The 11622-nt window shown below is 59.2% G+C and overlaps 1 protein-coding gene across 1 annotated transcript in view; it reads left to right on the top strand.

The window, feature by feature from the left end:
* The first annotated feature begins 1320 nt into the window (after positions 1-1320).
* DHX29 (DExH-box helicase 29) overlaps positions 1321-11622 on the top strand; it is a 61163-nt gene continuing 50861 nt past the window's right edge. Inside the window, exons 1-9 of the mRNA XM_076063217.1 lie at positions 1321-1759; positions 4162-4365; positions 5400-5464; positions 6135-6251; positions 7195-7324; positions 7918-8057; positions 8257-8388; positions 8940-9066; positions 9742-10218. Of these exons, the coding sequence (XP_075919332.1) occupies positions 4167-4365; positions 5400-5464; positions 6135-6251; positions 7195-7324; positions 7918-8057; positions 8257-8388; positions 8940-9066; positions 9742-10218 (1387 nt within the window). The 5' untranslated portion in view covers positions 1321-1759; positions 4162-4166. The remainder of the gene's footprint in view (positions 1760-4161; positions 4366-5399; positions 5465-6134; positions 6252-7194; positions 7325-7917; positions 8058-8256; positions 8389-8939; positions 9067-9741; positions 10219-11622) is intronic.

The following is an 11622-nucleotide window of genomic DNA, read 5'->3' as shown; positions in this document are numbered from 1 at the left end:
GTGGGTTCCATCCCGACCCTGACGGTGCCAGCTGCTGCTGTATATTTGGAGTTTGAGCCTCTTTCTTTCTCTCCGTAGTGGCCGCGTGGATTTTTCTCCGGTTTCCCCCCCCCCACCCCTCCAAGTTTAGAATCAACATCGTCACCCACGTGTTCAGAGGATTTGGCTGCTGCTATACATCGATAATGTTGATGATGTTGATGACAAGCCACCACTTTCGTTGAGCTATCATTTGTGACAGAGTCGCTTCTGAAACAAGAGTTACACAGCTCAGTGGGGCGGGGTGGGGGGGCTGACACCTCGTCAAATAAAAACAAAGTCTAGTCGTGTACTTGTTCATTTTTGTGACTGAGTGATTTGCTCACCGTTCATAGACTTTGCACTCCGATCGTGAGTGAGTGCGATTGTTTGTTGCAGTTGCTACGCTCTCACCCGCCACCTGCTGGACACGACACGCAAAAGAGCTTCGTAGCTTCTCGGATTTCTCTCTGCAGGCTAAATACATTTGACTTGGTGTGGTCTGGGACTGTTTGTTGTTGTTGATGTGTTGCCCAGTCTTGATAAATGGGACTTGTATAATTAATTTTGTATATTCAGTTATTTCATTCATTCATTATCCATGGATACTCTTTAGTATTTGTTTGTTTTTATTTTGCACTCCGATCGTTGCTTTCGTATTTCTGTAACTTTATTGACCCGCCACCTGCTGGACTTCGGCGTGACACGCAAAAGAGCTTCATAGCTCATCGGATTTCCTCCAGTTTAAATAATTATTTATATTTTTTGAATTCCAATTCCGGCGGTTCCCTCCCCTCTCCTCCTTCTCCCGCCCCTCCTCCCCCCTCTCTCCCCTCCCCCTCCTCCCTCCCTTCCTCCCCCCTCCCTTCCTCCCCCCTCCCGCCCCTCCTCCCCCTCCCTCCCCTCCTACCCCCTCCCCTCCTACACCTCCCCTCTCTCCCTCCTCCTACCCCCTCCCCTCCCTCCCCTCCTCCCCCCTCCCTCCCCTCCTCCCCCCTCCCTCCCCTCCTACCCCCTCCCCTCCTCCCTTCCTCCCCCCTCCCTCCCCTCCTTCCCCCTCCTCCTCTCCTCCCCCCTCCTCCCTCCCCTCCTCCCCCCTCCCTCCCCTCCTACCCCCTCCCTCCCCTCCTACCCCCTCCCCCCTCCCTCCCCAACCCCTTACCAAGATGGCCGCCACCTCCCCCCGCCGCAAACCTCCCGACTCACGAAGCCGCCGGACGCGTCGCGTGACGTCACGCGCGCCGTAGCCCGTCACGTGGGCGGCGTGTGGCCACGGACCAATCAGAGACCTCGTCAGGCGAGTCGAGGGGCGGGGTCACGGGGAGGAGGAGGAGTTCGGCTAACACGAGGCCTGCACCCATTTGACTCGTAGCGTCTTTTTTTAAAAAAATAAAATAAAAATATCTCTTCACCACAACGGTCGATGTATATATATGAGACAAAACAAACGCATGCTTTGTTGTCGTCGTTTGCATCAGAACTACGACAATAATTGCGAATTAAGCGATTGCAAATAATTCGGTTTGTTTTGTAAAATAAAACTCGGCGTAGCTTTTTGTTTGCGTTTGATTTTGTTTTTTTTTATTTAAACCACCCATCGTGCCGATTATTGTCTCGCTTTAGTTCACTGGAGCTGCCCTCCCGCCGGGACCCTTCCTCGAGCGGTCGAGCCAAGAGGCTCCCACCCACCCCACCCCCTGCCGCCTTCTTGCCGCCGCGTGCGGCTCTCTTGCGTCCACAGGTAAAGGGCGGTCGTGGGTCGGGCCTCGTCGTCTTCTGTCTTCGCCTGTGCCCTCCGTGGCTCCCTTTGTCTCAGCGACGACGGCCCTCAAAGCGGCTGCACTAGCACCAGCAGTAGCACTAACCCCATCAGTAGCACTAACCCCAGCAGTAACACTAACCCCAGCAGTAGCACTAACCCCATCAGTAGCACTAACCCTAGCAGTAACACGAGCACCAGCAGCAACACTTGCACCAGCAGTAGCACTAACCCCAGCAGTAGCACTAACCCCAGCAGTAACACTAACCCCAGCAGTAGCACTAACCCCAGCAGTAGCACTAGCCCCAGCAGTAACACTAACCCCAGCAGTAACACTAACCCCAGCAGTAGCACTAACCCCAGCAGTAACACTAACCCCAGCAGTAGCACTAACCCCAGCAGTAACACTAACCCCAGCGGTAGCACTAACCCCAGCAGTAACACTAACCCCAGCAGCAGCACTAACCCCAGCAGTAACACTAACCCCAGCAGCAGCACTAACCCCAGCAGTAACACTAACCCCATCAGTAGCACTAGCCCCAGCAGTAGCACTAACCCCAGCAGTAGCACTAACCCCAGCAGTAGCACTAACCCCATCAGTAGCACTAGCCCCAGCAGTAGCACTAACCCCAGCAGTAGCACTAACCCCAGCAGTAACACTAACCCCAGCAGTAACACTAACCCCAGCAGTAGCACTAACCCCAGCAGCAGCACTAACCCCAGCAGTAACACTAGCCCCAGCAGTGCACTAACCCCAGCAGTAACACGAGCACCAGCAGCAACACTAGCCCCAGCAGTAGCACTAACCCCAGCAGCAGCACTAACCCCAGCAGTATCACTAACCCCAGCAGTAACACTAGCCCCAGCAGTAACACTAACCCCAGCAGTATCACTAACCCCAGCAGTATCACTAACCCCAGCAGTAACACTAACCCCAGCAGTAACACTAACCCCAGCAGTAGCACTAACCCCAGCAGTAGCACTAGCCCCAGCAGTAGCACTAACCCCAGTAGTAACACTAGCCCCAGCAGTAACACTAACCCCAGCAGTAGCACTAACCCCAGCAGTAGCACTAGCCCCAGCAGTAGCACTAACCCCAGCAGTAGCACTAACCCCAGCAGTAACACTAACCCCAGCAGTAGCACTAACCCCAGCAGTAGCACTAGCCCCAGCAGTGCACTAACCCCAGCAGTAGCACTAACCCCAGCAGTAACACGAGCACCAGCAGCAACACTAGCACCAGCAGCAACACTAGCCCCAGCAGTAGCACTAGCCCCAGCAGTAGCACTAACCCCAGCAGCAGCACTAACCCCAGCAGTATCACTAGCACCAGAAGTAACACTAACCCCAGCAGTAACACTAACCCCAGCAGTAGCACTAACCCCAGCAGTATCACTAACCCCAGCAGTAGCACTAACCCCAGCAGTAACACGAGCACCAGCAGCAACACTAGCACCAGCAGCAACACTAGCCCCAGCAGTAGCACTAGCCCCAGCAGTAGCACTAACCCCAGCAGCAGCACTAACCCCAGCAGTATCACTAGCACCAGCAGTAACACTAACCCCAGCAGTAACACTAACCCCAGCAGTAGCACTAACCCCAGCAGTATCACTAACCCCAGCAGTAGCACTAACCCCAGCAGTAACACGAGCACCAGCAGCAACACTAGCACCAGCAGCAACACTAGCCCCAGCAGTAGCACTAGCCCCAGCAGTAGCACTAACCCCAGCAGTAACACTAACCCCAGCAGTAGCACTAACCCCAGCAGTATCACTAACTCCAGCAGCAGCACTAGCACCAGCAGTAGCACTAGCCCCAGCAGTAGCACTAACCCCAGCAGTAACACTAGCACCAGCAGTAACACTAGCCCAAGCAGTAGCACTAGCCCCAGCAGTAACACTAACCCCAGCAGTAACACTAACCCCAGCAGTAACACTAACCCCAGCAGTAACACTAACCCCAGCAGTAACACTAACCCCATTAGTAACACTAGCCCAAGCAGTAGCACTAGCCCCAGCAGTAACACTAACCCCAGCAGTAACACTAACCCCATTAGTAACACTAGCCCAAGCAGTAGCACTAGCCCCAGCAACAGCACTAGCCCAAGCAGCAGCACTTTAAATAAAACAGGTGTCAAGATGTTAAGACACCAAACAGAATCCTTCTTCACAGATTCCTGTCCGTATCAACCGCACGTACTTGTGAACATGCAAAAAAAAAGCATTCTCTGATAATTAACACATGATGCATTGTCTTCGAAACCGATTGGCCCACACCATCTCGACGCCCGATTTATTTCCAGAAAGGTCGAATCGTTGTCGTCTACGGATGCAGGTCTCGTCACATCTTCCCTGCTCACCCCCCACCACCGCTGCCCCCCACAGTAAAGATGGGGAGAAAGAAAAACAAGGCCGGGAACTCGGCGCCGGCCAACGGCACGGAGTCGTCCGACAAGAGCCAGCCGGACCGCGGCAAAAAGAAGGCCCAGGCCGTGGGTCAGGGCCCGGCCCAGGCCCAGGGCCAGAGCGCGGGGCCTCCGTGTCCAGGCCAGGTCTCTGCTGTGGTGCAGGCCGACTTGCAGAGCAAAGGTGAGGGGCCGGCCGCCGGCGTCGCTCCGACCCGGTCTCCCTCGGCCTGCCTGCCCTTTGCTGCTGCCCCCGGGCCACTCACCCCACTGCAGCCAAATCTGTGCTGTGGAATCCCTCCCCAACCTCCTGCCCATCTCTGAATTTCCTGCCCATCATCTCATGCCCATCATCTCATACCAATCTCATACCCATCTCATACCCATCTCATACCCACCTCATACCCATCTCATACCCATCTCATGCCCATCTCATGCCCATCTCATACCCATCATCTCATACCCATCTCATACCCATCTCATACCCATCTCATGCCCATCTCATACCCATCTCATACCCATCTCATACCCATCTCATACCCACCTCATACCCATCTCATACCCATCTCATACCCACCTCATACCCATCTCATACCCATCTCATGCCCATCTCATGCCCATCTCATACCCATCATCTCATACCCATCTCATACCCATCTCATACCCATCTCATACCCACCTCATACCCATCTCATACCCATCTCATACCCATCTCATACCCATCTCATACCCACCTCATACCCATCTCATACCCATCTCATACCCACCTCATACCCACCTCATACCCACCTCATACCCATCTCATACCCACCTCATACCCACCTCATACCCACCTCATACCCACCTCATACCCATCTCATACCCACCTCATACCCACCTCATACCCATCATCTCATACCCATCTCATACCCATCTCATACCCATCATCTCATACCCATCTCATACCCATCTCATACCCACCTCATACCCACCTCATACCCACCTCATACCCACCTCATACCCATCATCTCATACCCATCTCATACCCACCTCATACCCATCTCCTACCCATCTCATACCCACCTCATACCCACCTCATACCCACCTCATACCCATCTCATACCCATCATCTCATACCCATCTCATACCCATCTCATACCCATCTCATGCCCAAGCATCCGCCGGTGTTAACGCTCCACCTACTCCCCCACCCGTCCACCGTGTGCCTCTGTGATTCAGGACCCAAGCAGTACAGCTTTGGGAGCTCTCAGCAGTCGGGGGAGGTGGACAATTCGGTGCTTAAGGTACGGTAGCATCCACCAATGGGCTTCAAATCTCCCTCCCTCCCCTCCCTCCCTCCCTCCCCTCCAAATGCACACACAGCAGGCATGAGGGTCAGGATCGAACCAACGACCTCCTGTATACCAGGCGAGGTAGTTAACATCTCCTAGTCACTGTGATGATGATGAGAGAGAGAGAAAGACAGAAACTCCACATATACAGCAGCAGGTGTCATCAGGGACGACCTCCTGTATACCAGGCGAGGTAGTCAACATCTCATAGCCACCGTGATGATGATGATGAGAGAGAGAGAGAGACAGAAACTCCACATATACAGCAGCAGGCGTCATCAGGGTTGAGATCGAACCCACGACCTCCTGTATACCAGGCGAGGTAGTCAACATCTCATAGCCACCGTGATGATGATGATGAGAGAGAGAGAGAGACAGAAACTCCACATATACAGCAGCAGCAGGCATCATCAGGGTTGAGATCGAACCCACGACCTCCTGTACACCAGGCGAGGTAGCGTTTGCACAATCTCACCCAACGGAACTTCCGCAATGGATAGCATCGGTCGCGAAAGGCTGCGGAGCGTTGAAGTGATCGCTTCAGCCTTAGTGAACAGGACTGGACCGTCCACCGCTGTCGCCCGTCTCTGCGTCGCCCCCCCCCCCCGCCCCGCCCCCCCAGATCTCCCTGCCGCCCGACCTGGAGCGGCGGATCCTGGAGCTCATCAACGCACGGCGGAGCGAGCAGCTGGCGCCCGAGGGCAGCGCCTCGCGCCGGCTCACCACCAAGAAGCTGCTGGTGTGGCACCGCCCCTCCCCCCCACTCCCTCCACACCCCCCTCAGCAACCCCCCCCCCCCTCCTCCCGCACAGCCCCCCCTCCACACCTTCCCTCCCCTCCGCACCCCCCCCTCCGCACCTCCCCCACCCTCCCTCCCTCTGCACCTCCGCAAATCCCCCCCCCAGCGGTTCTAACGTGCGTGCGTCTGTGCGTGCGTGCGTGTGTGTCTCCGCGTGTCTCCGCGTGTGTGCGTGTCTCCGCGTGTGTGCGTGTCTCCGCGTGTCTCCGCGTGTGTGCGTGTCTCCGCGTGTCTCCGCGTGTGTGCGTGTCTCCGCGTGTCTCCGCGTGTGTGCGTGTCTCCGCGTGTGTGCGTGTCTCCGCGTGCCTCTGCGTGCGTGTCTCCGCGTGTGTCTCCGCGTGTGTCTCCGCACGCGTGCGTGTCTCCGCGTGTGTCTCCGCGTGCGTGTCTCCGCGTGTGTCTCCGTGTGCGTGTCTCCACGTGTGTCTCCGCGTGTCTCCGCATGCATGTCTCCGCGTGCGTCTCCGCGTGCGTGTCTCCGCGTGTGTCTCCGTGTGCGTGTCTCCACGTGTGTCTCCGCGTGTCTCCGCGTGCATGTCTCCGCGTGCGTCTCCGCGTGTGTCTCCGCGTGTGTCTCCGCGTGCATGTCTCCGCGTGCGTCTCCGCGTGCGTGTCTCCGCGTGTCTCTGCGTGCGTGTCTCCGCGTGCGTCTCCGCGTGCGTGTCTCCGCGTTCGTGTCTCCGCGTGCGTGTCTCCGCGTGCGTGTCTCCGCGTGCGTCTCCGCGTGTCTCCGCGTGTCTCCGCGTGCGTCTCCGCGTGCGTGTCTCCGCGTGTCTCTGCGCGTGTGTCTCCGCGTGTGTCTCCGCGTGCGTGTCTCCGCGTGCGTGTCTCCGCGTGCGTGTCTCCGCGTGCGTGCGTCTCCGCGCGCGTGCGCTTTCGCCAGGACGTGTACACGGCGCTGCAAGACACGGGCTTCGAGCGGAGCCACGTGGAGCAGGCCATGGCGAGCACGGTGACGCGGGGGGGCGACCTCCGCTCGGCCCTCGACTGGCTTTGCCTCAACCTGCCGGACGGTAACGCGAGCGACGATTCGTCGAATTCCGAACCGATCGGCCCCGCTGGTCGCAGAGACCCATAGACTCACACGGCAGAGACCCATAGACTCACACAGCAGAGACCCATAGACTCACACGGCAGAGACCCATAGACTCACACAGCAGAGACCCATAGACTCACAGAGCAGAGACCCATAGACTCACACAGCAGAGACCCATTGACTCACACAGCGGAGACCCATAGACTCACACGGCAGAGACCCATAGACTCACACAGCAGAGACCCATAGACTCACACAGCAGAGACCCATAGACTCACACAGCAGAGACCCGTAGACTCACACAGCAGAGACCCAGAGACTCACACGGCAGAGACCCATAGACTCACACGGCAGAGACCCATAGACTCACACCACACAGACCCATAGACTCACACAGCAGAGACCCGTGTGTGTGGCCAGGTCGCTTCTGAGAAGTAAGTGAATACCCCGGTGGGCTTTGCCTGCCTGGTAGGATGGGGATGGTTTTAGAGTTCACGTGGACGCGCCCCAACGCGGCGGAGAGTGAAGGGGGCGGAACTATAGAAGGTGGCGGCCGGTCTCTTTTTGCAGAGGCGCTGCCCGACGGCTTCAGCCAGCGCCTGGAGGAGGAGGAGGAGAAGACTCGCCCGAGGTTCTCGCCCCCGGCGCCGGCGGCTCAGCCCCCGCGGGAGACGCGCGTGGCGACGCACGTCGCTCACCCGCGCCGGCAGGTACGGGCGGCCGGACGCGGGTCGGGGGTCGGGGGTCGGGGGTCGGGGGTCGCTTGGCGTCTTTGTTCCGACGGCCGGGCCACCAAAGGGCGCGGCTGCTTTCGTGAGTTGGCGTGACGCTCCCTGATGGAGGCGTTCGTGCGGTTCCCTGCACCGTGGGGTGGGGGTGATGGCGGGGGGGGGGGGGTGTGCGGCGCAGGCAGACGACGGGAGATCCACGGACGCCTCGGTCAAGGACTGGGTCCTCCGCTACGCGGAAGAGGAGAGCGACGAGGAGAAGGAGGAGGAGGAGGAGGACGACGATGACGTGGGAGCGTGGGACTCGGACCCGGTAAGGTGGCGGCCGCCGGGCCGGTCGCGGTGATCCACTGCTGGATGAGGGGCCGCTCGCGTGGGCGGCGGTGCTTCGGCCGTAGGCGTGGGAGCGTGTGGGTACGGTACAACGGTGACTGTTGTTTTGCTGCCCTCCGCTCGCTGCTGACTTCAGTAAAACAGAATTCTCCCCACGTGTCTCACCGTGTGTCTCACCGCGTGTCTCACCGTGTGTCTCACCGTGTGTCTCACCGTGTGTCTCATTGTGTGTCTCACCGTGTGTCTCACCGTGTGTCTCACCATGTGTCTCACCGTGTATCTCACCGTGTCTCACCATGTCTCACCCTGTTTGTCTCACCGTGTGTCTCACCGTGTGTCTCACCGTGTGTCTCACCGTGTCTCACCATGTCTCACCCTGTTTGTCTCACCGTGTGTCTCACCGTGTGTCTCACCGTGTGTCTCACTGTGTCTCTCTGTGTCTCACCGTGTGTCTCACCGTGTGTCTCACCGTGTGTCTCACTGTGTCTCTCTGTGTCTCACCGTGTGTCTCCCCGTGTGTCTCCCGTGCAGGACGAGCGCTACCTGAGCCTCACGGCGCGTCTCCTGGACGCGAGGGAGCGAGCGGCGGACGCCAAATCCCGGGGAGACGGCGCCGCGGAGAGACGCGCACGCAGTGAAGAAGCCTCGCTGTCTAGACGTATGGCCCCCCCCTCCCCCCCTCCCCTCCCCCCTCCCTCTCCCCCTCCCTCTCCCCCCCTCCCTCTCTCAAACTCCCCGCCCCCTCCATCCCTCTCCCCCTCCCCGCCCCCTCCCTCCCTCTCCCCCCTCCCTCTCCCCCTCCCTCTCCCCCCTCCCTCTCCCCCTCTCCTCCTCTGCCCCCTCCCTCCCTCTCTCTCCCACCCCTCCCCCGCCCCCTCCCTCCCTCCCTCTCCCCCCCTCCCCTCCCCCGCCCCGTCCCTCCCTCTCCCCCCCTCCCTTCCCCCGCCCCCTCCCTCCCTCTCCCCCCCTCACCTCCCCCGCCCCCTCTCTCCCTCCCTCTAACTCCCCTCTCCCGCCTCCTCCCTCCCTCTCTCTCCCTCCCCCGCCTCCTCCCTCCCTCTCCCCCCCCCTCCCCTGCCCCCTCCCTACCGCCCTCCCTTTTCCCCACTCCCTCCCTCCCCCTCCTTCCCTCCTTTCTTCTCTGCCCCCTCCCTCCCTCTCCTCCCACCCTCCATCCCCGCCTCCTCCCTCCCCTCCTTTGACCGCCACTTCACCACCGTCAGCCTCTTGACCAATCGATCCTCGGGATGTTTACCGACACCTCGTGGTGTTGCCCGCCCCCCCCCCTCCCGTTCCCCCACCCCCCCCACCCCCCCCACCCCCCGCTCCTCAGGGATGCTTCGGCTGGAAAGCCACCCCATGTTCAATCCCGCCGTGAAGCTGCCCGGCCTGCAGCTCGCCGCGGGCGACCGGGAGGCCGTCGTCAAGGGGACGGCGTCCAAGGAGACCGTCGCCAAGGTGACGGTCGCCAAGGAGGCCCTCGCCAGGGAGGCGGCCGCCAGGGAGTTGATGGCCAAGGAGGCCCTCGCCAGGGAGAGGGCCGCCAGGGAGTTGATGGCCAAGGAGGCCGTGGCCAGGGAGAGGGCCGCCAAGCAGGCGGCCGCCAGGCAGACGGTCGCCAAGGAGACCGTCGCCAGGGAGATGGTCGCCAAGGAGACCGTCGCCAGGGAGATGGTGGCCAAGGTGAAAGCCGCCAGGCAGACGGTCGCCAAGGAGACGGCGGAGGTGTCGCCTGACGAAGCCCTGGCCGGCCTCAAGCTGCTGGAGGGAGGCGCGGAGAAGACGGAGGCAAAGAAAGAGCCGCCGAGAGGTGGGACGGAGAGAGAGACACACGGAGAGACACACACAGAGACACACACAGACACACACAGAGAGAGAGAGAGACACACAGAGACACAGAGAGAGACACACACAGAGACACACACAGAGAGACTCACAGAGAGAGAGAGACACAGAGACACAGAGAGAGACAGAGAGAGAGACACACAGAGAGAGAGAGACAGACATAGAGACAGAGACAGAGAGACACAGAGAGAGAGAGACACACGGAGAGAGACACAGAGAGAGAGACAGAGAGAGACACACAGAGACACAGTGAGACACAGAGAGACACAGAGAGAGAGACACACACAGAGAGAGACACAGAGAGAGAGACAACAACAACAACAACCGCCATTCGCCACTAAGTGGCGGTGACGTCACCACGACGCTTGTGCCAGGCTATGTGCACCCTGAGGCCACGTGAAGTGTCGAACGCCCGCTGGCAGGAGGTCACGGGGCAGACCCAGGTGCCACGGGTCGACTGACTGAGATGACTGGCTGATGCACCACCTGTGCCCCCTACTGTGCCAACCTGCTGTGCTTTAGCCACCCGGCGCTCCGCTCGCTGTTGTGAGCGTCGCTCCTCCGCCCTCCGTTGTTGTTGGAGGGCGACTGCCTCCAACTGCCCAGTAGCATCCTTCACGAGCCTCCTCCACAGAGGCCGATCTTGACACCGCTGGTACCAGTCATCGGCAAGTCCACTCAGCTCCACGTCCTCCTGTACCACATCACTCCATCTCTTCTCTAGCCCGTGCCGCGGCCGCTTAGCCCCCTCAATCCGGCCAAACAAAAGCTGTTTCGGCATGCGGTGGCTGGGCATGAGGGCTACATGACCCAGCCATCGCAGCCTTGCCTGCCGGAGGAGCTCACCGATGGGACCCTGCCCAGATCTTTCAAGGATTTGTGAGCTCCTCACACAATCCAGTCTGGTTAAACCCAGGATGGATCGTAGGCAGGTCAGCCTAAATGTTTCTAACCGGCGAAGATGTTCCATTAGGGGGGTCCACGTTTCGCAAGCGTAGAGAAGGGAGGGAATGACCGTGGCCGAGAAGACCTGAAGCTTAGTGCGGAGCGACAGACCAGGTAGCTTCCACACAGCGTTACGCAACCGATGAAAATATATTGCCGCTCGACTGATTCGGAGTGAGACCTCTGCTGTTAAACTGGAGCCAGTCATAAGCACACTGCCCAGGTATGGGAAACTCTCCACTCTCTCCACAACTGCCCCATCACCGATTGGGAGTTGTGGGGGTGGAGTGTCCGATGGTACAAAATACCCAGGCAGGTGCTTAGTTTTGGTGGGGCTGATGGTAAGGCCCCACCTCTTAGTGGCACGCTCCAGTCTCAGCAGCAGCGTCTCCAACTCCTCCTCTGACTGAGCAGCTATTACCAA

The sequence above is a fragment of the Petromyzon marinus genome, chromosome 1 (genome assembly GCF_048934315.1).
Source record: "Petromyzon marinus isolate PM22_M1 ecotype Great Lakes invasive population chromosome 1, UKy_Petmar_22M1.pri1.0, whole genome shotgun sequence".
Taxonomy (NCBI): Eukaryota; Metazoa; Chordata; class Hyperoartia; order Petromyzontiformes; family Petromyzontidae; genus Petromyzon; species Petromyzon marinus.
Note: the sequence above shows the minus strand (reverse complement) of the source record. Positions and strands in the feature narration are given on the sequence as shown.